Raw genomic sequence first — 25,029 nt, 5'->3', positions numbered from 1 at the left:
AAGTGCTGTATATCTCTTATCCAATTTGCACTCAGAGCTCGATTGAATTACAGATGTCCTATTCACTCGCTTGACTATGCAAGTCTACATTCACATTATTGGTTTTCTTCCATTCTGGCTTGTGTAATGACAGCACCGCAATCAGATCGGTTTGTCGGGGCTGGTTTGTTTACAGCTCTCACTCTTCTAGCGCAGACAATTGTGCGCTCTGTCTCAAGGTCATGCATGAAGGGCAAGGCCATGTGATTATTATAGAGCTCGGGAAGCCTTCAGGGCCTGGAAATGGTCTAGTGATCTGGGAAATAGAGTAGAGCTTTAATAATGCATGAGAAGCATTCCTGAAATTCTAGGAAAGTTGGGAACAAAAGAATAACTCAAAAGGTCTTTTCAGTAGTAGAGTTGGACATATTCATATTTCATGTGCATTAGGTGTATGCAGACGTCCGACCTAGTAACGTAATACGCCGTACCTTCTCGACAGCAGCGTATCGACTGGCCAGCTGCTTCCTAAGATCGCTAATTTGGTGGTCAAACTTCTTCATGTCCTTCTTAAAGCTGTCTCGATATGTCAGGAGAGGCTTCTCTACTTCACTTTGTAGCTGGAAAGCAAAAAAAAAAGATTAAGCACACAAGCATGAAAATGAGTTTTATATAAAATTAGAAAAAAGTAATAGATATAATGGCGACTAACATTTCTATGGATTTTGACGATATCCGAGTAAACATGGACACATTCAACCAACATCTTGTAGATTTGATTGTTACACTTGCAAATCGTCAACATTTGCATTGAGATCATACAAAATATTGTGCAACGTTAGGACATGAATAAAGTGTGGATGAGAATTCCTAAGGCATGAGACTGGGAACTTATGATTCCCCAACCAAATGTTTACTGGAGTGAAATAATTTTATATTTATATGTGGATGGAAGTGGGCAGTCAGATATATTGCAGATGGAACAAAGAAATCCACATTTATAAACATGGAACAGCACTGGTTGCACACTTTCCACATTTACCACATTATTTAGCTTAAGTAAGTTTTATCCTGCACAGGGGGGCTGGTAAAATCTTATGTATAAGAAGATGGGATTGATCCTATTTTCTGAGTGAGAGGGTGGGATTGGTTCTATTTTCTGAAAAAGAAGGTAAGATTGGTTCTATTTTCTTCAGGAGAGGGTGAGATTGGTATAATTTTCTTTAGAAGATGGTGGAATTGATTCAATTTTCTGAGGAAGACGATGAGATTGGTTCTATTTTCTGTAGACAATGGTGGGACTCATTATATTTTCTGAGGAAGAGGGTGAGAATGGTTCTATTTTCTGCGGAAGAGGGTGGAATTGGTCCTATTTTTGGCGAAAGAGGGTGGGCCTCTTTCGCCAAAAATAGGACCAATTCCACCCTCTTCTGCAGAAAATAGAATTATTCTCATGGGTTCTATTGTCTGCAGAAGAGGGTGGGATTGGTTCTATTTTCTAAAGGAGGTGGTGGAATTTGTAATATTTTCTGCAGGTGAGGGTGCGATTGATTGCATTCTAAGTAAGAGGGTGGGAATTGGTCCTTTTATCTGTGGGAGGGATGAGATTAGTTCTTTTTTTCTGTGGTATTTTTTGTGAGAGTGGTGAAATTGGTTAGACCTTCTGCAAGACTAGGCAGGACCAATTAAGTGTGAGTGAGATTGGTTAAAATTTTTGTAAGACTGATTGCAAAAGGGCAAATTTTGGTTCTATTTTCTAAAGGAGATGGTGGAATTTGTAATATTTTCTGCAGGTGAGGGTGCGATTGATTGCATTCTAAGTAAGAGGGTGGGAATTGGTCCTTTTATCTGTGGGAGGGATGAGATTAGTTCTTTTTTTCTGTGGTATTTTTTGTGAGAGTGGTGAAATTGGTTAGACCTTCTGCAAGACTAGGCAGGACCAATTAAGTGTGAGTGAGATTGGTTAAAATTTTTGTAAGACTGATTGCAAAAGGGCAAATTTTCTGTAGGAGAGAGTAATTAAGAGTATTTGGATCAGGAGCAGGCAAGACTGGTCAAAAATTCCTTTTAGCAATTGTGAAGTGAAATGATAAAAACAGTCCCACACAATCGTCTAGTGTTGACCTTGGGAGCTAGTTGACGAACACACACTTCCTTATCACCCAATGTACATAACATGACTCTCCCTCAAACAGCTGCACACCAGATCCCATCCTCATTTCATTTAAACTTATAAACAGTGTGTCACAGTAAAAGTCCAATGGGTTTACAGTAAACATGTATTTTGTAAATATAAACACCATCATATTATACATGGTATAAAATTGGGAATATTGGTGTGGATGGTGCTCAGACTTGAGTTGTTTTCGGTATTTGTTTTTACATTTAAAGATACATTGCTTAGATTTAAAATGCACAAATGGCAGCTTGGATATAATGGCAGCTAAATCACTAGACACAATCCAATTTCTTGTCTTTCGTATTACCTTAGACGAGAACTTGATATGCACCTCGGCCTCATCTGCAAGGCTTTTCTTCAGCTGGGCCCAAGCCTCTCCCAGTGTGCTAGAGATATATAAGGATAAATCACGTGTGAGTACGAAAAAGTTATTTTGGCCTAGGACTTCAAGGAAATGAAGGATTCTGGAATGAGAATCTAGTACTAAATAGCACTGCAGTCGTGGCTTAAAGCTAATGCAAACTAAGAAGACTGCAGTTGTGACATGGCTGCCTTTTTAGTAACAACATTGTCCTTAATGCCTATCCAGAACAGTATTTTTGACTGTAATCTGGCCAATAACACCGAAGAACCAGTAGAGCAACATGTTACATTTAAAATATATGCAATAAAATTAATAACTTCTATTAGAATATTTCTCATTGTTCATCAGTTAAAGGGTCACACACTACAATAAGGAGAGGTGCTGATCACCTCATATCAGGCATTGATTAGATTTTTTCCCCCCCTATAACCTGTTAACGTGAGCTAATCGGAAATGTGCTGCTTCAAAAGGCTCTAAATGGGAGACGTGTGGACTTGACTTTTCCTAAGCATTCCTTTCCTGTTCATCGTGGCACAAAACAAAGAAAACGGTCAAAGCTCAAACTTGCCAGATTACCTATCAGCTAACAGTCAGATATGATTAAGACGAAAGAGAGAAGAAAAACATTCAGAATGTACACTCCTTAGCTGTGCACGTAATTGTTAGAGTTCTTTATTTAAAAGGCAGCACGTGAATGGTCAGCAAAGTATCAAAAGGTCACAGCTTGCACTGCAGGGACAAAAACAATGGCATCCACAATGGAAACTGCACAAATGGTAAATTCAGGAAAAACGAGTTTGCAAACGTGGCTGCAAGAGAGCCAGTCGGCGAAACAATGACCATCACAAGTCACAACAGAAATCCGGCCTGAGAGGCAGAATAATGCGAGCATTGTGGCGCCTGTCTGCAAGTGAGGGTGGGTGGACCTCTGCTGCATGATCTGGGCTTTGTATGAAACAATTAGTCCTCTTTATCAGAACTGGCATGCCGACTCACAGAAATCTGCCATTGGCCAGAGTGACAGCTTTGCTGTAATGACAGAAAAACTGAAGGCAATTCTTATGCTTGTCAGAACTGCAGGGGCACATGGATTTTAAGGGACACACAGATGGATGCATTTGGATAAGATACAGCTGAAGACAGAATGGATATACAAAACTTGACATATTTCATGGCCCATGCAAAGTCTTAATTGGCTTTTATTGTCATTTCAATATAGTTGGTATAGTATACAGTGAAACTAAACAACGTTTTTCCAGAACCATGCTACACAAAATAAATGAATGTTGGATGACCACAAACTAGAACATACAGAATTATACAGGACTACACAAAGGTGCAAATTTGACTTCTTGACAGGTCAGTTAGGCCATATAGTTTGACATAAACAATAAATTAGAGACATTTATTTATCATATAGAGAGAATTTCTGGGAGTCAATATGTTATGCAAGGTTAACCAAGTTAAGTAAAGATGGTTTCGAGTTATTATTTTTTTTTATCTTATGATGATGATAATAGTACAACAAAATTGTAAAAATATTTACATATATATACTGTATAGTTTTTACAGTACAGTACTATAAATTGCTCTGTTTTTCTAAATTATGTAGTGTAATTTGTTAAATTATTAATAAATTACTGTATACTTCCCCATACTGATCACTATTCCATAAGACTCCTGGGAAGGCTAGACCTTGTCTCAAGTTACGATATTATCAAGTTCTAATGGGGAAGGCATCTCCAGCATAACCTGTATATCTTGGAGTCTGGAAGAGTCCAAAAACTGATGGAATGGCTGTACAGTTTCTGATTGGCCAACTGTCATAATTAGGAGATAATTAGAAATATACCCATGGCTCACTATAAAATCTAGTGAATTTTAGAAGGACATTGATTCCAAAGTATACCTAGCTTGAATATTTGGAATGCCATCTTAAATCCCAGACCTGATTTTGTGGCCTGAGGTGAAAAAGTGTCGCTGAGCAAAGAAGCCCAGAGACCTTACTTACAGCAAGAGGAGCGAGCAAAATGCCACAGCAAAACATTATGAAAGGCTTGAAACCCCAAGTGTTTGATGGAAATTAAAGTAATATGCCAATAAATTTTATGGTAACATTAAATGTCCTCATCCTAGGTGTAGGTAAGCCTTTGGCCTGAACTGTATCATGCTCTGGTAGTTGTAGAGAATCTTACTTCGTAGGCTTTAGATACTGGTTCAGTTCTGGTAAAAATGCCTTACTATATAGGCTACAGTGCTCGCAAGTACACAGGTGACAATAAACGTAAACAAAAAAGTGGCAAAAACTGAATTTTACCTCAGAAACTCTAGCTTCAACACACGATTCAGTTAATAAAAGTAAGTAAAAGTAAAACTGTGAGGCACGAATATAGTGAAACCACCACCTCACTACCAGCCTCCATTGTTTTTTATGAAGTAGACATGGACAAGTCCTCACAGTTCTGCTTCTTGGTTTCTTTTGCCTCACAGGACAGACATCCTTGCTCATCTTTCCTTATGTCCTTACGTTTTATATTCAATGGACTTTTCCACTGTGTGAAATTAAGGATTACCTGCAGAATTACCGCACCATTGCAGGTACAATATATGGACAAAGGTTTATGGGCACCTTACTATTGGGTTTGTATGTGCTTTTCTACCCTTTTCTATGCTTTCCACATTTTGTTCTCATTTGCTGTTCTAATAATCTCCATTCTTCTGAGAAGATGTTCCACTAGATAGAGTGTGCTTGTGGAGATCTGTGCTCACTTAGCCACCACAGTGCTAATAAAATCAGGTACTAATGTAAGTGAGGTGAGGAGACCTGGGGTGCAGTCAACATTGCAATTCATCGTAAAGGTGTTTATAAGCGGTTGAAAATCAGAGCTCTATAGCAGGCCACTCAAGATTTTCCACTCCAACCAATGTAAAGCATATATTATTTTCATGGAGCTATCTTTGTGCATAGGGGCATTGTCATACTTGAACAGGTTTGGGAATGAAGGCATATGGCTGGAAAAGTTAGGTGTCCCAATACATTTGCCCATAAAGCGTACGTTTACATTCATAGGCTTTCCACATTTCATGTTTTATTTCGCAAATGAATGGGTTTGCTGGCATAACAATAGATGCCATATTTCTGCGCTCAGTGTACAGCTCTGGAATGCAAGCAATGCGCACTTTAAAGCGTAGGATGTAATTTGTAATGTGTGGACAAAGTGAAAACTATAATCATACACTCAGGAATCCTGAGTATGACCATATTTATCCAGGATATGTGCAGAAAAATAGCACTGTTAGAGTTTTTTTTGGTGTTGAATACAGTCTTTATATGACTGGCTAAAGGGAAAGTGCTATGAAGGAGCACTAGACCATGAGGTATTGGTCCCTTTAAAAAAGTTCCACACTGAGTAAAGACATTACATCACACCATATTGATGTTACTCCACATCACTCTCAAGAAGAAAAACCCCTTACGGCGTTACCTCCTAAAGCTGCCACACATGAACACTTACCCTTCCTCCTGAGCTGCTAGAGGAATCTGAGAGAGCTTCAAGAGATTCTTCGCATACTCTTCTTCAATCTTGATCCTTATGGAGCAAAAGAAAGGGCACTTACTTTAAAAGCTTGTTGCAAAAAAAAAAAAAAAGCATGTGTGACCAGATCTCTTTTCCTTTTCTGGTTGTCCTCTAGCTAACCCCCACTCCTTATTCCCCTCTTTTGAGAAAAATGGGAAAGTGGTACCACAGTTGACCCTTTACATCACATTCCTTCTTAAGAGCAGATCTTTCCCAGATCACTTCTGTCAGCTGCTGGCTTGTGTAGCACACAGGCCAAACTGTAAAATACTTAGGGAAATTAAAGTTCATTAAGCCTTGCCTGCTAAAGTACTAATAAACGCTGAGTCTACTGTGTAACCAGTGAATAAACACGTAATTGAAAATTACCTGGCAAAAGAAAAAGCACGGTACGTCATGAAAGGATTTTTAGAACAGAATATAAATATGCTAACAAGGAGCACGGATTGATTACATTCTGCTGTCTATGAGAAATTGTTGTTATTGAACTGAATTGTGTAACTTTGTCCACTCAGCAGGATATTTTACCATTTTAAAAAAACGACTTGTTTTCCATAAAGGGTGTGCAGAACTCGAAACGTCTGTCATTAATAAAATAGAGGAAACTTGATGTGGTGCTTTTAGCATTGTGGTTTTCATGCCAACAAAAGAGCAGAACTATAAAAGTGTTGCACAATCCTGTTTTTTTTTTTTTTTTTGCAGACAACCCAGTTACACTCGCCAGTTTTGAGTTATCACGTAGTTGTGTTGACAAAATAACACAGAATTTGAATGGTATTCGTTAGGAGGACTTCAGTTATTTCTACGAAACGGTGTTTCGTGTGAAATCACAGTGATGCAGAATAGACGTAGGCTCAGTCGGTGTTGTGAAATTTGATCTACCTCTCTCTCATGAATTCAGCCATCTCCTTCTGCATTTGTTTCCCCTTCAGCTGTTTGTGCAGTAAGACCTCAAAGCCTGTAATGCTGGCATTCCCCTGTGGGTCCTTTTTGTCTGCCTGTAACAGGAGACAAAACATGAGCGCTGGTAAACATGCCGAGGACCGCACTGTCAAATAAAATCGGCAGTAGCGCCGTGACAGGAAACAATGTTTTGTCCTGACTGGAACTTTTCTTCACTGATTCTTGAGGCTCTGGATGCAAATATTTGAATAAATTACATTTATTGGATTTGGCAGACGTCCTTATTCAGAGCTACTTACAATTATCTTATTTAGATAACTCAGCAGTTGAGGGTTAGAGGCCTTAATCAAGGGCCCAGGAGTGAGAGTGTGGTGGTGCTAGGATTTAAACTAACAACCTTCTGATCCAAAGTCCAACATCTTGACCACTAAGCTACAATGTCCCCAGAAAAAAAAAAAAGAGCTTAAAGGACAATGGTGCAAGCAATCAAAAGTGAAAAACAATAGTGGAAGAAATAGCTTAGTAATAGTAAACTTCTAATCAGAAGTTTTGAGTTTAAATCTTGCTAAGCTTGCTGGGCCCTTAACCCTCAGCTGCTCGGTTGTATAAGTTAGGTAATTGTTCTGTTAGGTAAGTTGCTCTGAATAGAAGCATCTGCTAAATGCCATAAATGTAATGCAGAATATATTATAGTATCATACAGCTGTATGAATTCTTAAATTTAATTAATCAGAAGGTAGAAGTGCATTATTTTTGAATAACAGCACAGATAATAGTCATAGCTGCAACAGTAAGGATTAATTGTTAATATTAATAGTCTCTCTGTATTATGTATTTGTTTTAAACGCTACTTTCCGATAGAGACCATGTATATATAAAGTAATAATGGGACCTTGTGATAATGAGAGCTCTATACTCGTTATCGATCACACACAAAAAAGAACAGTTATGCAAAAAAATAATCTTATGAGTTTTTTTGTTTTACTCAAACAATTCGCACAGACTTTATTTACACGATCGGCGTAGTTTTTTCGAAGTTGGAAATAAAAAGAACATGCATGATTCCCGTCTTTGATATAATCCTCTCCTTGTGGTACCGCATGACTCAAGCATCTTCTATCACACCTTGAATTCTTGTCTCTGCTCTTCTCTTACCCAGAAATAATCACAGTAGCTCCACTCGTCTGGTTTGAGAAGTTGCTGTTCGGTGGTGTGTAACAGGAGGGGAAACGTCACGCAGTTGAGCTGCTATGGAAAAGAAACAAACGGACACATCACTTTTGTGCATTAATCTTCTATACAAGCAGCTCTGAGTGCTTATTTAATTTATATTTTAACACTATATGGACAAAAGTATCGGGACACCTGGCTTTTCCGACCATATGTGGTTCAAGAAAATGCTAAAAAATTATTGTCATATGTACAGGAAACTGTTACACTATACATTGAAAATCACACTATAAAAATCCTCCAAAAAACTTATAACAAATTATAAGGAAACAAAGAAAAAAGACACAAATTACAAATTTACAAAGCTATATGTGGTTCTTCCCCAAACCTCTACCACAAAGCTACAGGCACACAATTGTATAGAATGTCTTTGAATGCGATATAATGAAATTTTCCTTTCACTCGAACAAGAAGAGTCAAACCTGTTCCAGCACGACAATGCAAGTGTATTCAAAGCCAGCTCCATTAGGATATGCTTTATATCTGTTGGATATGTGGGAAGATCTTGAGTGCCTTGCTATGAAGCTCTGACCTCAACCGGCAGAAATCTTCTAAATCTATACGATTATGCCGTTTCTGCGTTTTCTTTGTCTCGTTTACTAAAACAGGAAAAAAAGGCGATATCTCACGGCTCTAACTTGACTCGAGGATGTGTAACAGCATTTATTGCAACTATAAATGGTTAAAAAAAAGGAGGTCACTAAGTAATAAATGAAAAATTCATAATCACTGCAAAAATAAGGAAAAAACACCTGAGGATGTGCTGTTCCAAGAAATCATACCGTGCTGCCTCTGATAACAACACGCCCTGCCATGTTTAATCAGGTCAACCATCAGACCACTATCCAGATACCAGATACAACAGGACTAGCGTGTTTCATTTTATTCCCAGCATTTCAATCCCACAATGTTTGATTTTTCCAGCTGTGGCTGATTTTTCCATATGTTTGGATAAGTTTGCATTCTGGACCTAAAGTATCGCTACACACCATCAAACAACCTCATGTCCAGTCCTGTTTTTTTTCCCATGAGTGGTTTCATAGCTGTAAATATAAGCTGTAGCTCGAACAAACTGTCTGTGTGAGCCAGCTGCTTTTAAGACGAGAAAACGAGAAATTTAAGGCCAAATTATCTTCAGCACCGTTTACATCACCTGATGAATGCTTCCAGTCATTTAGAATCATGCCTATGAGCTTTCATCCCATGAGATCTTCCTGCACTAATGGTCACAATCTGTCTCTACGTGGGCATTGTGTACTGAGCTGCACCCACGCTACAGTCACAGGGCCACCTTGGACTATACCACAAGACATACACAAAGAGCCATCAGTCCTTTAAATCTGCGATCGTTTCCATAACAAAATGCAAAAACGTTTTACACAGTGTGTGAATGCAATCAGTACTGCTCAAAGCTGCATCTGCTAGCTGTGCGATAAACAGGGTTTACAGCTAAAAGTTCCGGGTTCGCTTTACATGCCAACGTTATCTAACGATCTTAGGTCATTTGATCAGCAGGTTATTAATAAACACCTTCCTCAGACCGGGCTTTTTTGCAATGCCCTTGGTTCTGTCGAAATATGTTTTGTTTATTCGGTGTCCTAAGACAAAGTGTTGTGTTCTTCGCAGGTCGAATTCAGCAGGGAGTTGTGAGAGCGTGACTGACTAATAACAGATGTGTTTCTCACTGCCTGTCTAACAGCAGCTCGCAGCTCCCTGTCTTAGCCGAGTGCTGAACAGAGCGAAAAACATCTGCACAGCACCTGGCCATGTCTAGACTGCTTACACATTTACAATCTGCAAAAATTTTAAAAAAGATTGACTTCTATTTCTTGAATAGAAGCTCTTAAATAATAAAGTGCGCATTTGTTTTATATATATATATATATATATATATATATATATATATATATATATATATATATAAATTTATTAGGGCTGCAACAAATAATCAATAAAATCAATAATAATTAATAATGAAATCCCTTTATCGATTATTTGGGCTGCTCAAATTACGGATTAACGTAACGGTAAGATAACACAACCGCTTGCGAAATGGCGCAAAGTACAGGTCTACCGGCAGCAGGAACTAACGTGCGGCCCAAATCATCCCAGGCACAGAAGCATTTTATGCATGCAAAGCGGAACTTGTGTGGTATGAAAGTACTACAGGATGCATGAGCACCTGATAAGAAAACACACTGAAGGGAATGGGATGAAGGCAAAACTGTAGAATCCTCATTATGCAAAAATGGTGTAGTTTATTGAAGTGCTATTGTGTAAACTGTTTGTTTGTAACTTCTGGACAGGCGCACTGGATCTGTTCCGTCATGACTCACGAGCATTGTTGCGTAATCAGCTCCCTCGTGACGTAGTGATGGATTCAATTAAAACACTTAATCTGAAAGCAACAAATAACAGCAGCATGTTTCCTTTTTTTTTTTATCGAGCCTGTTAGTTTTTAGTTAGCATTTGCAAACTACAACAGTAACTTATCTGTTTTTTAAACGTGATTCACTGCGGCTTTTCTACGTTCAAATGCTTGTTTTTAATGTTTGTATATTTCATTTATGCAAAACTTAATTAATTATATATTGTAGATGCTTATATCTTTACAACTAAACAAAATGTCTCTGTATTATTCTTTACAAAAACTGTCATTATATTCTATATAGATTTTTGTTAAGCATGGTTGTTAACTTGCATCTGCAAAATACAATACAAATGTTGATTTACACAATTTACACCATACATACTTAAATGCATACTTAAACTTTTAAATTTAATTATACTTTTATACACAAATACCCTGAATTAGGGGATTTATATAGTTATAATAAGCAAAACATCTAACATATTTTACTTTATTGTCCGATTAATGTATTATCAAAGTAATTGTTAGTTGCAGGTAGTTGTTTTTTTGATGGTGACAATGCAAATACACTCAATGTGTAAAAGTATTGTGACAGCTGACTTTTCCACTTGAACTAGCAAATCCAAACCAGCATGACAATGTCACTGTGCATAAAGCCAGCTCCATGGAGATATGCTTCACATGATTTGGAATAGAAGATCTTGAGTGGCCTTCTATAGGGTACTGACCGCAACCCTAATGAACACCTTTGGGATGAATTGGAATGCTGACTGCACCCCATGTATCCTTACCTCACCCTACATAAGTACTCATCAGTACGCATCTGATGCCATTGTGGCTGAATCTTTAAAATCGAGTGGAACACCTTCCCAGAAGAGTGGAGACTAGTATAACAGCAAATGAATATCAAATGCTGAATAGGATGTTCAAAAAGCATCCTATAGGATCCTAAAGGAATCTATTATTGAGGTATCTACATACTGTGTTGTTCTACGCCAAAATGACATCACTTAATAATAAAAGCTTATATCACAATCAAGCATCTTTTGAAATATTCAGAAAATCTCTTTAGTTGAATTTCAATGGTTCCATCTTGGCTTTTTACTGTATGGTGTGTCATGTTGCCGTGTCACAGCTCTAGAGACCTCAAATTAATCCCGTTAGGCTACTCTCTTGTAGAGTTTCACTTCTGTTCCCTTTATTTTCTCCAGGTTCTTTGGTTTCCTCCCTAGTATAAAACCATGCTCAAGCCATTGTGTTTAGCTGTATTCCTAAAAAAAGCAGTTCCTAAAGACGGAAAGATGAATGCGCACTGCGTGTCTGCATCTCTATAGCCAGCAACATTCATGAAGACACTGTGGAAGGCTTTTTGTATTTGTTGACACAAATCACAGCCTTTAAATAGCATCACACCTGTAATTACATCAAGCTCAATCTTATTCTTACTCTTTCTGAAGTCACAGGAGCTATTTGGATATTATTTCCTTGGTCTACATTTACAGCTGATGCAATTCACACAAATACTCCCCGCTAATCTTCTGCAGCTCGCAGAATTATTTGCGCTACATTATTTGGGCTGTTAGAAACTCAGGGAGTTGACTTTGCTTGTATTTCTCTCCTGTATAAAAAAGGTTTTGTGTTTTTTCGAATATTTGAAGCAATTGGTCCAGAAAATATAAAGACAATACAAAAAAAAAAAAAGGTAGGCATATTTTGTGAATAAAACAATTACCGCTGATTGGATTAGACATCTGTCACTCAAGATTTACAGGAAGAACATCAGGCTTGCAGCCAACTTTTGTTTCTTAGATTTAAAGATGCACTTAAAAAAATGCTTTAAAGTGAATGCAGAATTGCACACACATGCAAAAAAAAGGAAGTTAGATACAGAAATTCCTACTTTCTGTATATCTTGACTGGCAGATGTTTGTCCAGTCAGAGATAAGCATTCCATTCACATACCTACTTTTTTTGTTTGTCTGAATTGTCATTGTGTTTTTGTTGTTTACTTATAAAGCACTTTTTTGAAATTCTTTGGAATGTTCTATCAAATGGACACAATAGGTTTTCTTTCTTGGAGGGGCCTTGATCCAGGGACCGATCTACCGGGATGGCACGAGGTGGTAACTGCCACCCCTAAGAAAAAGCATTGTATAAAATATTAATTTATTCAGTTTCCTCGACCGATTTATAGCAGCAGCGCTTCAATGTGATGACATGAAAAAAAATAGACTCGACTCTTATGAACTGCTTCGTTTTAGTGAATTAAACACATTCAATGCAACCAGCCTGATCACTGATCAAAAACAAATGATCCCTCGATCTGAATAAGAGCATTCGTATAAATTGAATATACCTTATAATTCCTTTCCAATCCAGATTTCGGTTCAGGTAATCACACATCAGTCTTCATTACATTTTTATAGACCAATATAAAAATGTGTATACACCAAATATATTAATCATTCCTTGAATCCACAAGAATCATGCGAGGATGCTTGCCACTGTTGCCACATAATTCTCATGATAATTTTCTAGATCCGCCTCTGCCTTGAGCGCAACAGTAAAATCCAACCATAACTGTTAAGGGCACTTAGTAATAGTAACATGGTTAAAATCAATACTTCGTGTGTGCTTTGTTCTGCCACCATAATCACAACACTAGTGGCGTGTGTTTTGAACGACTCATAAAACTCTTTCTAGCTCAAGTCAAAACTTTTGAGGAAAAGTCAGTGGGCCCTGCGGAATTGCACACAAATACACAGGTGGCTCCTGAAGTCTTCGTTCGAGTCATAAAAATAAATATACAGTCTTGAAAAGACAACACGGACTAACCTAGGAGCACAAAGACATTCAGTAATGTCTCTCTAATCCTCCTAGCATTCCACACTAAGCACCCTGATGACTCGGGATCTGCAGCCTCACAATAGAAGCTTTATCTGTCTTCACAATAAGTCGCGAGCAAGAACAGAGAGAATAAGCTAGCGGCAACGGGCTCTCAGCTCTCTCTCTCTCTCTTTCTCTCTCACTCTCTCTCTCTCTCTCGCACACGCTTTCTCTCCAAAACAACACGATGAGCTGCTCATCAAACTCTTTGGCTGGTACTAGCAAGAAGGATCACACACTCAGAACATTCCCTGTCACAGCCTGCCAGTCAGTACATATAAAAAGAAATGGCTGAAAGAAACCGTGCTGTCTGCAGGTATCCTCAAGTGAAACAGAGAACTTTTTACAGACTAGGAGAAGTCACGCCACTAAAAAGTGTAACAGTCATTGAATGCGCTGTGTTTCAAAGACACACAATGAAAGACTTTTTGAATCGTCTCACAATATTGACGATCCTTTCTTAGCCTGACTCAGTGTTAGCTTAAACATCTCGTACAAATGATTTCGAAACTGAATTAATCTAAAAAAAAAAAAAACGAAGACCATGTAAATGTCCTACTACACCATTCAAGACTTTAAGTAACAAGGGGTCTGCATTAAATCCCCTCCACTGACTCTCACAAACCTGTAGACGCGGACGTGTGAGAAGTGAGTTGCAAAACAAACAACCGAAGTGTGAAAGTTACTGAGTTTACTGAGAACATTTTCACAGCTTTTGCGTTTCACCATGGTATTTTACTTCCCTGATGCATTTCAGCAAGTTTTATCAGAAAATCTGATGATCAGCTGAAAATACTATCGAGTCAACCATGTTCTAAATTGTTTCAAAATGTCCTGCATCAGCTCCTGCTGTGGACATCACACTTTTAAGTCTGTGATGTCGGGTTCATTCTGACTTCAGGTTTCATGAACAGGATCATGCTGGGTTTGTTTTTTTTTTTTTTATAAAGAAAACTGATTTCTCATTTCCCTCTAGTTCACATTTTGGTTATTTCAGGCTGATACTATTTTTTTAAGCTTTAGGGCAACTCCTCTCATAGAATCAGTTCCTTTTATATTATTGCATTAAAAAAGCTGTTCAGAGAGACACACGGATGACTTGACCACTTTAACTGATCTCTGACGTTAGTTGATTGCTAGTTGAAGTGTCCTGGGGGGAGAAAATTAGCTAATGTTTACTGGTAAGGTTTGTTAACATAAGTACATAATCAATACACTGTAGAGGATCATAATTATTTCACTGGATTCTGATTAACTGTAATGGAAGCATAATTAAAAAATAGGAATATAAATATTATCTAACTAGTTGTCAAGCAAAATGTATCCTCAAAACACAATGTTCTTTTGAGTTCAAAAGTACAGGACACCTGTCTTAATTCTTCCTCAAACAGTTACAACAAAATTGGAGGCACACAATTATATTAGATGTTTATGGATGCAGTAGCATAAAAATTTCCCTTTACTTGAACTAGGAGACCAATGTCAATGAGAACAAAGCCGGCAATGAAAAGACTTTTTCTGTTTAAATCCTTTGGGATGAATTAGAACGCTGACTGCACCTCAGGCCTCCTTATCGTACATCAGTACCTGATTTGACTAACACCCTTATTGCTGAATAAGCAAAAATCTCCACAGGCACACTTCAAAATCTAGTGGAACATCTTTCCAGAAGAGTGGAGGATATGGAATATGGATGGGATGTTCAAAAAGCACATACAAATCTTAGAGTCAGGTGACCTCTTTTTTCCATCTAGTGTATATTCTGATTATTTTTCAGTAAATAATGTATTTATTATAGTAATGATAATGTTATATTATTATGCAGGATGTATGTCATTAATGTGTACTTAATAATAGTTGCTTAAGGCCATAATTAAGACATTTGTACTATTCATACTAGTAAGATGTAAGATGAGTGCAAAATAAAATGTAAATACACTAACAAACAGGCTAACACAACAATACTGAATGGACTACAGTACTCTGCTAATTATTATGTGTATGCTAATCACTCCACACCAGAGGTCCACCACCATGGGGTTGCAACCCAGTACCAGGCCATGGAAGAGTTGCTATGGGGTTGCAAGAATATTCTGGGGGAAAATGCCTATAGATATGACACTGAATTATTTATTTATTAATTTATTTTGCCAACAGGTCCAGCCAATTATTGTTTTGTGTATTTAGTTATTGTAAAAATTTTTTTAAATAGTTGTATGCAGTTATTATGGAGATTTAACTTTCATCTAAATTATTTTCAGGCCTTTTATTATTTTTTTTTTTAATGATATATGCATAAGTATGTCCAAAAATATTAATAATAATAAACTGCGTTAATAAAAAAATGACAAGCAATTTTATATTTGCATTTCCTCCCCCGCAGTTGAACGGAACCGTGACTTAAAACGGAGGTACGTCCCGAACCGTGAATTTTGTGTACTCTTACACCCCTATTATATATGCATGTGGCAGGGGGCAGAGAGCAGAGCATAGGCTACACCAAACTTTATATTATATACTGTATATTAATATTTTTTACAATTTTGTTTAGCTTATTTGTCAATTTTTGTCAAATCTCTTTTGTCATCGTAAGTATGTAAAATCGTAAGTCGAACCATCATAACAGAGTTTTCTATAGTTATAGTCACACAGTAAGAAAACCTTTATTCTATTTAAACTAGAACCGCTGGAATTTGGGTCATTTCTGTTTTTTTGTTCCAACTCAGTCGACATTCCCTGTACCTATGCGATAGAAAGAATATGGCAATGAGTACAAGTGGTAGAAAAGAGTTCCCTCCACTGACTTGATGAATTTACTCTGTCTCAAAGGCTAAAACTCATTGTGGAAGTGGGGGCATGATTGGGCACCGGTTATTGAATGGAGGGCAAAGCTGGGAAGATAAGTGGTAATGTTTCCATAGGAAATGAGAAAAGAAATCACCAAAAAGTGCAGAAAAAAAGGAAAATATGAATAAGTATAAATAAATAATAAATAACACCCTATTTAATAAAGCAGTTTCAGCAACCTGAATGATCAAGTCAAAATTTCAGTGAAAGGACATCCAACAGGCTTGTTCTATATAAATGCTTATAAATCAACACTGCTGTCTGCTGTCCCTGTATCTATGGGAAACAAAGATATACAGCCCCTGTTCCCCCTGACACCCCGTGGCTTGCCACTACTTTGGATTAAAAGAGAGCACTAACTATTTCTCACACAGCTTCTTCCAAGTTCTACAGTTCCTTCATCTAATGGGAAAACGTTCAAAATTTCCTATCCATATCACAGATCTACAGCAAGAGACATCCCAGAATCTGACTGTCATAAGATCATAAAATTGAAAGAAAGTGAAGTTTAAGTCAAGCCGAGGAAAGTGAAACTGCACAGAAACCACCAGATGGACTTGCTCAGCGTGATTTCTGCCCTGCTTTGGCAGCTGCAGCTTATCTCTGTAGCGTGCGGCAGATATGCAGCGGCTGCTGGTTTTGTTCGCAACACTCACCGTGACTGAGGTCTTGTGCTCCGATTTCCTTGGAGACGTGGACACAGGGCTCTGGGGAGAAGAAGAAACATTATGCATCTTCAGCATTTGTCATAAGAGGAATTCAGATTGCGGTGTTAAGTCCTTGTGACGTGTGTTTTGTTAAAGTTATCACAGCTATGATTACCAAGAGGGCGAGATGTCATGAGAGTTTTCTGTGAGGAGTCATTTTCATCCTAATTAAATGATTCAGAAAAGGGCTTTTTTTTTTATCCTTTGGCACTTGTTCAAAAAATGTGTGGTGGTCTGGAAAACCTTTCGCTTAGTGAGTTCATTTGTTTGTTTCTTGGTTTGTAAGTTTAAGCATCAGTTGACACCCAAAGATCATACGGACCTACAAATGTTGTCAGCATCAAGCACTACATATTTACACCAACACAAAGATGTTGTATCGAATTGTATTAAATTATTGTAATATAAAGTTTTTTACTCATCTATGATCTAAGTCTACATGGGGTTGACCCAGTGACTATTTATGTCTATAGGCAGTTCAGTTGAATACCGTATTTTCCGGACTATAACCTGCTACTTTTTCCCCACGCTTTGAACCCCCGGCTTAAACAATGAAGCGGCTAATTTATGGATTTTTCCTGGGTTTTTTCCGGTTTCACAAACTTCAAACCAAAAAACGGAGCCCCATAACATTAGACCAATGAAATTGCCAAACGGGTTCAGGTGAACCAATGAAACTCTTTATATTAAATCAGATGCGCTCCCACTGAATCGGGCCGCACCACATCATAAATATGGATGATGTTCCTCTGACGTTAGACCTGCTGCTCACTCGGACTGGCAACAGGAAATGCGAATCATTCGTCACGCTGAAAACAACCGGGCATGAAAACACACTTCACCTGTGTTCTGAGCTGCACGCCATCGGGAGAAAAGCTTCACCGATGGTGATTTTTAAACGCACGACGATGCCAAAATATAAATTTTTGAGAGAAATTGTTGTGAAAGGAAATATATATTTATTTTTTATTCAAGCCTGTTAGTTTACTGCGTTTCTCCTTTCCATTCTCTTTTTATAGCATTCGTCTACCACAATAGTAACTTATCTGTTTATTAAACGTGATTTACTGCGTTCAAATGCTTGTTTTTTTTATGTGTGTGTACTTCATTAATGCATATATAATTTAATATTATACAAAATGAAACTAATTATATATTTTAGATGATTATATCTTCACAACTAAACAAAATGTCGGTGTATTTTTTTTAACAAAGCAATGTTGTATTATTTTATCGATTTTTTTAAGCATAGTTGTCAACTGCCATCTTCAATTATCATTAAAACAATACAAATTTTGATTCACATAAACTGCTTAACCTTGCATATTCAAATGCTGTTTTATTTTTTATTTTTTTGCAAAAAGAAACGTTCCAGCATGAGTGAATTTGTTCAAGAAAAAAAAAACCCATGCTCTCCTCAACAAGCAGACAGTATAAGCTTTATAAATTGTCTAAATTTAGAATACTTAAACTAGTCCTACACCTACTACACCTTTATACATACATACCCTGAATTAGGGTTTTAAATCATTATAATAAGCAAAACATCTGATTGAAAAACAATTAAGTTTTCAATCTAATTAATCAATTATCAAAACAATTGTTAATTGCAGCCCTAATGATGCATTACTGTACTTAAGTAGCTTTTTTGCATATCTGCACTTTACTAAAGTACTTTTACTTTAACTTCGTTCCTTTTTCATTTATAAGTGGATAAAATCTTAACTGGTCAAGGACACACCAAGCCACCAATCAGTGTAAAGCGCTCGCTTCTATTGATTGGTAGTGTCTATGTAGCATAAACACACAGTTCAGCATCAGTTCAACAGCAAGCAGAACATTTTGAGAGGAAGAAATGTGGAAGAAACGACTGACTCGAACACCCGTGGCCTCATTTGCATGATTTTTTTTAAGTAGTTTAAAATAAGGTTTTGGGTCTGTGATCATTTAAATAGATATCAACCAGTGTTTGACTCATAAATATCATTCTGTCAATAGATTGTTGTGCTGAAAGTAACATTGGAGTCTCATTCATATAAACTGAGTTGATTAAGAGTCTTGTGACAAAAATAGTGCTTTGAATAAGTACATTTGAAGGCAAATACTTTTGTACTTTTACTCAAGTGAAAGTTTAAAGAGAGCACTTTTACTTTTGCTGGAGTCATATTTTACTTCAACTTTTACTCAAGTACATGGTTTGTGTACTTCGTCCACTACAATCTACTATGGGTGCAATTATAAAGCAAAAAAATGCTACATTATTACCAGGATTTCCATGGATGTTATGCTAATGCTAAACAGAGGCTGAGAGAAAGTGGGAGTGGGAGGAAAAGGCGAGGCGTGTCATCTGTTACTAGTATAATCTGCATACAAATCAGGGGTTTAGATAGGCATTTCTTTAGTATGCTTCTTTAGTAGTGAATGTTTTTACTGTGTGTGTGCGCGCACGTGTGCACGCGTGTGTGTGTGGAAACAATTTCGTAATATTTCTGAGGCCTGAAGAAAGAGCACTTTGTTAAGCTGCTGCTCAAAGCAGAGACGGATCGTGTTTATGAGGTTAAATAAAGAAGCAGATATCTTGCAGATCAATCCTACCTGTTGATTTGTGTTGGCCTTCTGTTTTGGTACATGTGACTGCTCAGTCTGATGCAATGGACCACTGCTACCATGAAATCCATTCACTGGAAACAGACACAGAGGAAGAAAGTGAGCTTGCTGAGCTCGGAAACAAGAAGCAGCTATTCATAACATCAGGTTGCGCTTGACGTTTGAAAAAAATAAATACAAAAGGTCGTGAATGGGTGATTGAATTTCCTGGATTTGGTTGCTAAAGAAAGATTGCAAAATGCATGTGCAGGCTACTGAAGGCATCACAACTCGAACCCAAAATCCCCAAAGTGTTGAGAAGCACTCTTTTTTTATTTACTTAACATTTTCATGACACCTCCCTGTGCTGCTTTCAATTTCAACCTCCTTGCCGGTATTTTTAGGAAAGAAAAGAAAGGAAATCTCATGTTCGATTGTGCTTGAAACATGCCGTTCTATTCTATTATAACAGAAGGCGGGTAGGCGCAAATGTCACCCTCTCAGGGGTCTCATTTAATTTTTCAAAATCACCATATACACCCTTGCAATTCAGCAACCAGACATGAGACTTTTAGTCTTTTGATCAAATTTCAACACATGATTCACAAGCGCTCTCTGGCAAAGCGTGTGTGCTGGTCCTCGTGCGCACTCATGCCAGTTAATAAGGACAACAATCCATGCTCAAGAGTGGCGAAGCCTCTAATAAGACACATCCTTATGTGGAAATGTCCTCATCCTGAACACATTTGCCATTTCCTTCCTCCATTTATATCGAGTGACACTGATCTCACAGAATGGTGGCTCAATTGCATTAGTTTCAGCACAGCATTTTTAATTGCTTGAAAATTAATTTAGCCTCGTACTATTTAAACGGGGAAGGATAGCTCTTTCCTGTACTTCTCTACTCGATCCATACACTCAATGGCCACTTTATTGGGAACACTTCTAGACCTGCTCATTCAAGTCAGCCGATCATCATCGTCGTCTGCATCATCATGTAGATACAGCTCAAGATCGTTATATCATGCTCACAACAAACATGATGGAAATGCAATCTTTGGCATGTTTGGCATTGGATGTCCCACCTTATGAAGATTTTGGACCTTTAAAGAATTAGATGCCGACCCGCAAACATCCCGAACCATCTAGAGACATACCAGTGCCAATTGGATCCCACTTCATGTGGAGTTTGGACATTGGACCTCCTTGAGTGTTTAAAGGTAGCTCCTAGTTTTATAACCACAAATGTCTGTAAAAGACTGTTAAAAAAGAACATTACTTATGATCTTACACTCCAGTGGTCATGTTAGTTCTCACTCTCCAGTGTTCTGTATTGTTTAAAGACTATAATCACACACTTGATGTCACCCAAATGAGGATGTGTTCCCCTTTTGAGTCTGGTTCCTCTCAAGGTTTCTCATAACATCTAAGGGAGTTTTTTCTTGCCACAGTCGCCACGGCTGCTCATCAGGGATAAATACACACCGTTCACCTTAACTTTTTAATTCTGTAAAGCTGCTTTGAGACAATGTCTGTTGTGAAAAGCACTATAGAAATAAACTTGACTTGACTTGATGCCAGGTGGGCTGAGAATTTGAGAAAATGCTGATTTCCTGGGTTTTCTATATATTTTTGTTACATAGAAAGATGTAACAAATAATGACTTGTTGATGGCCAGAAGGGAACAGCAAGACTGGTTAGAATCAGTCTACAGCAAGGCCGGTTCTAGCCAATTATATTAGGGTGGGCTGGTACAAATAATAAATGGGCAATCAGTGGTAGTGGCCCCAACATCTAATCCACTTTTTCCCACAACTAATATTTATAAAATGTGAAAAAAATCTAATTCAACTAAAACTGAACAATGATAATGAAAACAACTTTAACAATATTTTATGTTAAATCTTGTTTTTATTGGATCAGATTAGTTCTCAAATCAAATTTAATCCTAATCAATTTATCAGACCTATTTTTAAACAAATTTATTTCCACATTTATGGAACATTTTCTATTATTTCATTATAAAGACAGTATCAGAACATTATAGCCACATTATAAGCCACTTTTCTTTTTCCGCCACAGTTTATCAAAAAAATGTGATAATTTTTAATTTTTTTGCTCACTTTATTTTTTTTTTAACCAACAACAACCTGAAACTTTGGGTTTGGGTTAATGCTTTAGGTAATGAGATAATATTTAGTGAAATCATTATTTCAATGCATCATTATTTAAATAGCTGAACCTGAACTGGGGCTGAAACAGCCAGGAGATGGGTCTGCTTTAGGGCACTTGTTAAGGACTGAGGAGAAGCAGTGCTTGTGGAGGGTAAACTGAAATTAGCCATAGCCTCTGATGATTTTTTTAAGACTATAAGCAACCCTAGTGTTGTATGGATCTGTAGCGATGCTGCTGCCAGCACATCAGAGGCTATGGCTAATTTCAGTTTACCCTTCACAAACACTGCTCCTCCTCAGTCCTCAAAACGTCAAATTGCAACAGTAGTTATATAAAGTGTAAAAAAAAAATTCTATGTTAATTAAAAGGAGCATTAGTTAGCTGCTGCGCAACAATCACAAACTGAGAAAAGTAGACAAAACAGTATGGAGCTAAAGCTTGTAAGCGTGTCACTGAAAGTAGTTGAGGCAGGGCTTTGGGTAGAATTGTTGAAGACCATTGTTCATCATCATTGTGCATGCTAGTATTTTCTGTGTTTTTTTTTTCCCTTTGGCTAAAATAATAAAATCAAACTTTGATTGGGTGGCCAAGATGCAAATTTGGGGGGGGCTAAGCGGTCTACAGGACCTCAAATAAGCACCCTTTATGATCATGGCAAGCAGAAAAGCATCTCAGAATGCACAACACATTAAACCTCCTGTCAGGCAAGAAAAGGCTACACTGGCACAAGCTCACCAAAACTAGCCAAGAACTGCCAAGGCTGGGCTTTTGAGCACTTAACTGCTCCTCAAAATGGCTTTGGATCAGATCATCTGCCAAATGCAGGAAATGTAAATTAATCTCAATTTCTGCTGAGGCACATCGATTGTAGGGTCAGAACTCATCATCTACAGCATGAATCAATAAATCTGACCTGCCTTGTGTCAATAGTTCAGGCGAGCGCTGATGTACTGGTGTAAGGAATGTTTTCTTGGCAAACATGGGTCCATTATCAGCATTTAGGCCTCATTTGAATACAAAAGATGGTTGCTGCTGAGTATCTTGAGTATCACTTTATGCCCAATCATTAAATAGAAGCTTCCCACATTATGTCACAAAGCAAAAGTTTGCTTCAAATTGGTTACATAAACATGACTGCGTGTTTAATTAACTCCAATGACCTCTCCAGCCCTGCATCCTGAGCACCTTTGGGACGTTGTAGAACAGCAGTTCCTGAGAACAAATGTGCAGCTGTTAAATCATGTAAACATGGACTGAAAAATGTTTCCAACAATGCTCGATGGTGGGAAGAACTGCTTCTAAGAATTAATGCTGTTCTGGGATTGTGTGGGGGTCAGAACGGGGTGAGGTTGAGGTTTTATTAGTATGATGCTCTTAAATAAAGTACACTGATGTGAATCTGAACAAGTAAACCTATGCGTGGCTCAAGCGTTTGAGCTTTGTGAAAAATGATTCCCCACGAAGGCTATTAAAATGGCAAGGGAATCTTTCACTGAATCACTTCAGTGTAATCACACAACCAAAGAGTGACAAAGATTGCATCATGGTGCTGGCTCTATTTATGGCATCGTTCGGTAAACCGCAAGAAGGTTTAGGGACCGGCAGTGTGGGTGAGTGTGCGTGGGAGGCTGTTGAATAATACGAACGAGAGGGAAAGAAGGTTAATACAATTCGATACTTTTACAGCACATATTACACCACTAAGATCATAAAAATCATCCATTTATTCATGGAAATATGTAATGCCAAGAATTGTCAGACTTCATGAAAATGAGCTAAACTGAATATATATGAATAAAATGAATAAAACATGCAATGATGCTGTATAATGTAATATCCTTTTTTTTTTTTTTTGGAGAAGCTTCCCCTGGAGTAAATAACATCCCTGAGCCTTGAGCCAAAACACTCATGTGGAACGGATTTAGGCCACGCCTCCATAAACTGTCCTGCTCAATTCACAATATGTGGTTTTTTAAACTCCAGAAACATGGCAGAATACTGATTTTATGCATGTTTGAGGTCATAAGATATACCTTTATTTCGCCCACAGTAAAGAAATCTCTGGGAAAATTTGAGGTCATTCATTTATTAAAACAAACTTTTAAAGTTTTTAAGTTTTAAGCTTTTCTAATACATCATATTATGAATATTGTGAAAATGTTTTCCATGCCTACAGACCACATATTATAGATTTGGAAAGGGATTCAATTGGGAATGCGTCCTCTTTCTAACAGGAACTGTTTTTTTCCCCTCCACTTCTCGGTAATGAGGCAATCGATATTATAAAAGTCAACACACACTATATGGACAGTAAACTGTGGACACCTGATGATAAGGTTTTACTTTTTGAATATCCCAATCCACATTTAGTCCCCCTTTACTGTTATAAAAACCTCCACTCTTCTAAGATGTTAGATTTTGGAGAGTGCCTGTGGAGATTTGTGCTCATTCATTAAAAAAAGGGGTTAGTAAAATGAAGTACTGATGTAGGGTGCAGAGGCCTGAGCTGTACTTAGTGGTTTAATTAATCTCAAAGGTGTTCAATAGGGTTGAGGTCAGAGCTAAAAAGCAAGCCACTAAAGACCAGTGTTGTGCTATTTACTAAGAAATAGTAACTAGTTACAGTTACTAGTTACTTCATTCAAAAGTAACTTAATTACTTTGTTGATTACTTACACCAAAAAGTAATGCGTTACTGTTAAAAGTAAGTAACTTTTTTAAAGAACCTTCTTTAGTGCTCCCATTAATGCCCTTTTATGCGTTATGATCTCTACAAACACAAAACTGACCTAAACACAAAGTAATTTTTAAACACTATTTTATTTAAGTCAGACCTGAACAAACTGAATATATCACAAGGATTTCTAAAATAAATAACAAAACAAGCTGAATAATATATTCACAATCAAAAACTAAAGTGGCTTCTGCTGTTGTGTTGAGCTCTTAAAAATGTTCCTTTCACAGCTGAAGTATGAAAACTATCAACAATGTAGAACAGACCACTGGGTTAGCTTCTAGCTTCGTCGAGGCGTGAAGTTTCTTGAGGTGCTGCTATCGCAGTTGATACGACCTTCGAACCAGAAAGACACAGCTTACATTTGACTAAAAAGTTTTTGGCTTTATGCTCAACTAAAGTGAAATAATGAGCAAATTTCCAGTTTGAGAAATTCGTCTTGCTCTCGCCTCGACTCTCCATTAATGCCGCACAGACCTGAATAAATGGA

At 37.5% G+C, this 25,029-nt stretch overlaps 1 protein-coding gene across 2 annotated transcripts in view; it reads right to left on the bottom strand.

Moving 5' to 3' along the window:
• The window catches only part of gas7b (growth arrest-specific 7b), a 50,056-nt gene that overhangs the window by 6,375 nt on the left and 18,652 nt on the right, over nucleotides 1–25,029 (bottom strand). Inside the window, exons 4-10 of one of the 2 annotated variants that reach the window (XM_046853770.1) lie at nucleotides 19,640–19,725; nucleotides 16,994–17,044; nucleotides 8,159–8,251; nucleotides 6,983–7,098; nucleotides 6,038–6,112; nucleotides 2,466–2,544; nucleotides 471–599 (exon numbers count right to left, since the gene is read on the bottom strand). In XM_046853770.1, the coding sequence (XP_046709726.1) occupies nucleotides 471–599; nucleotides 2,466–2,544; nucleotides 6,038–6,112; nucleotides 6,983–7,098; nucleotides 8,159–8,251; nucleotides 16,994–17,044; nucleotides 19,640–19,725 (629 nt within the window). The remainder of the gene's footprint in view (nucleotides 1–470; nucleotides 600–2,465; nucleotides 2,545–6,037; nucleotides 6,113–6,982; nucleotides 7,099–8,158; nucleotides 8,252–16,993; nucleotides 17,045–19,639; nucleotides 19,726–25,029) is intronic. The other variant, XM_046853771.1, reaches the window with a different exon arrangement.

Source organism: Silurus meridionalis, chromosome 7 (assembly GCF_014805685.1).
Source record: "Silurus meridionalis isolate SWU-2019-XX chromosome 7, ASM1480568v1, whole genome shotgun sequence".
Taxonomy (NCBI): Eukaryota; Metazoa; Chordata; class Actinopteri; order Siluriformes; family Siluridae; genus Silurus; species Silurus meridionalis.
Note: the sequence above shows the minus strand (reverse complement) of the source record. Positions and strands in the feature narration are given on the sequence as shown.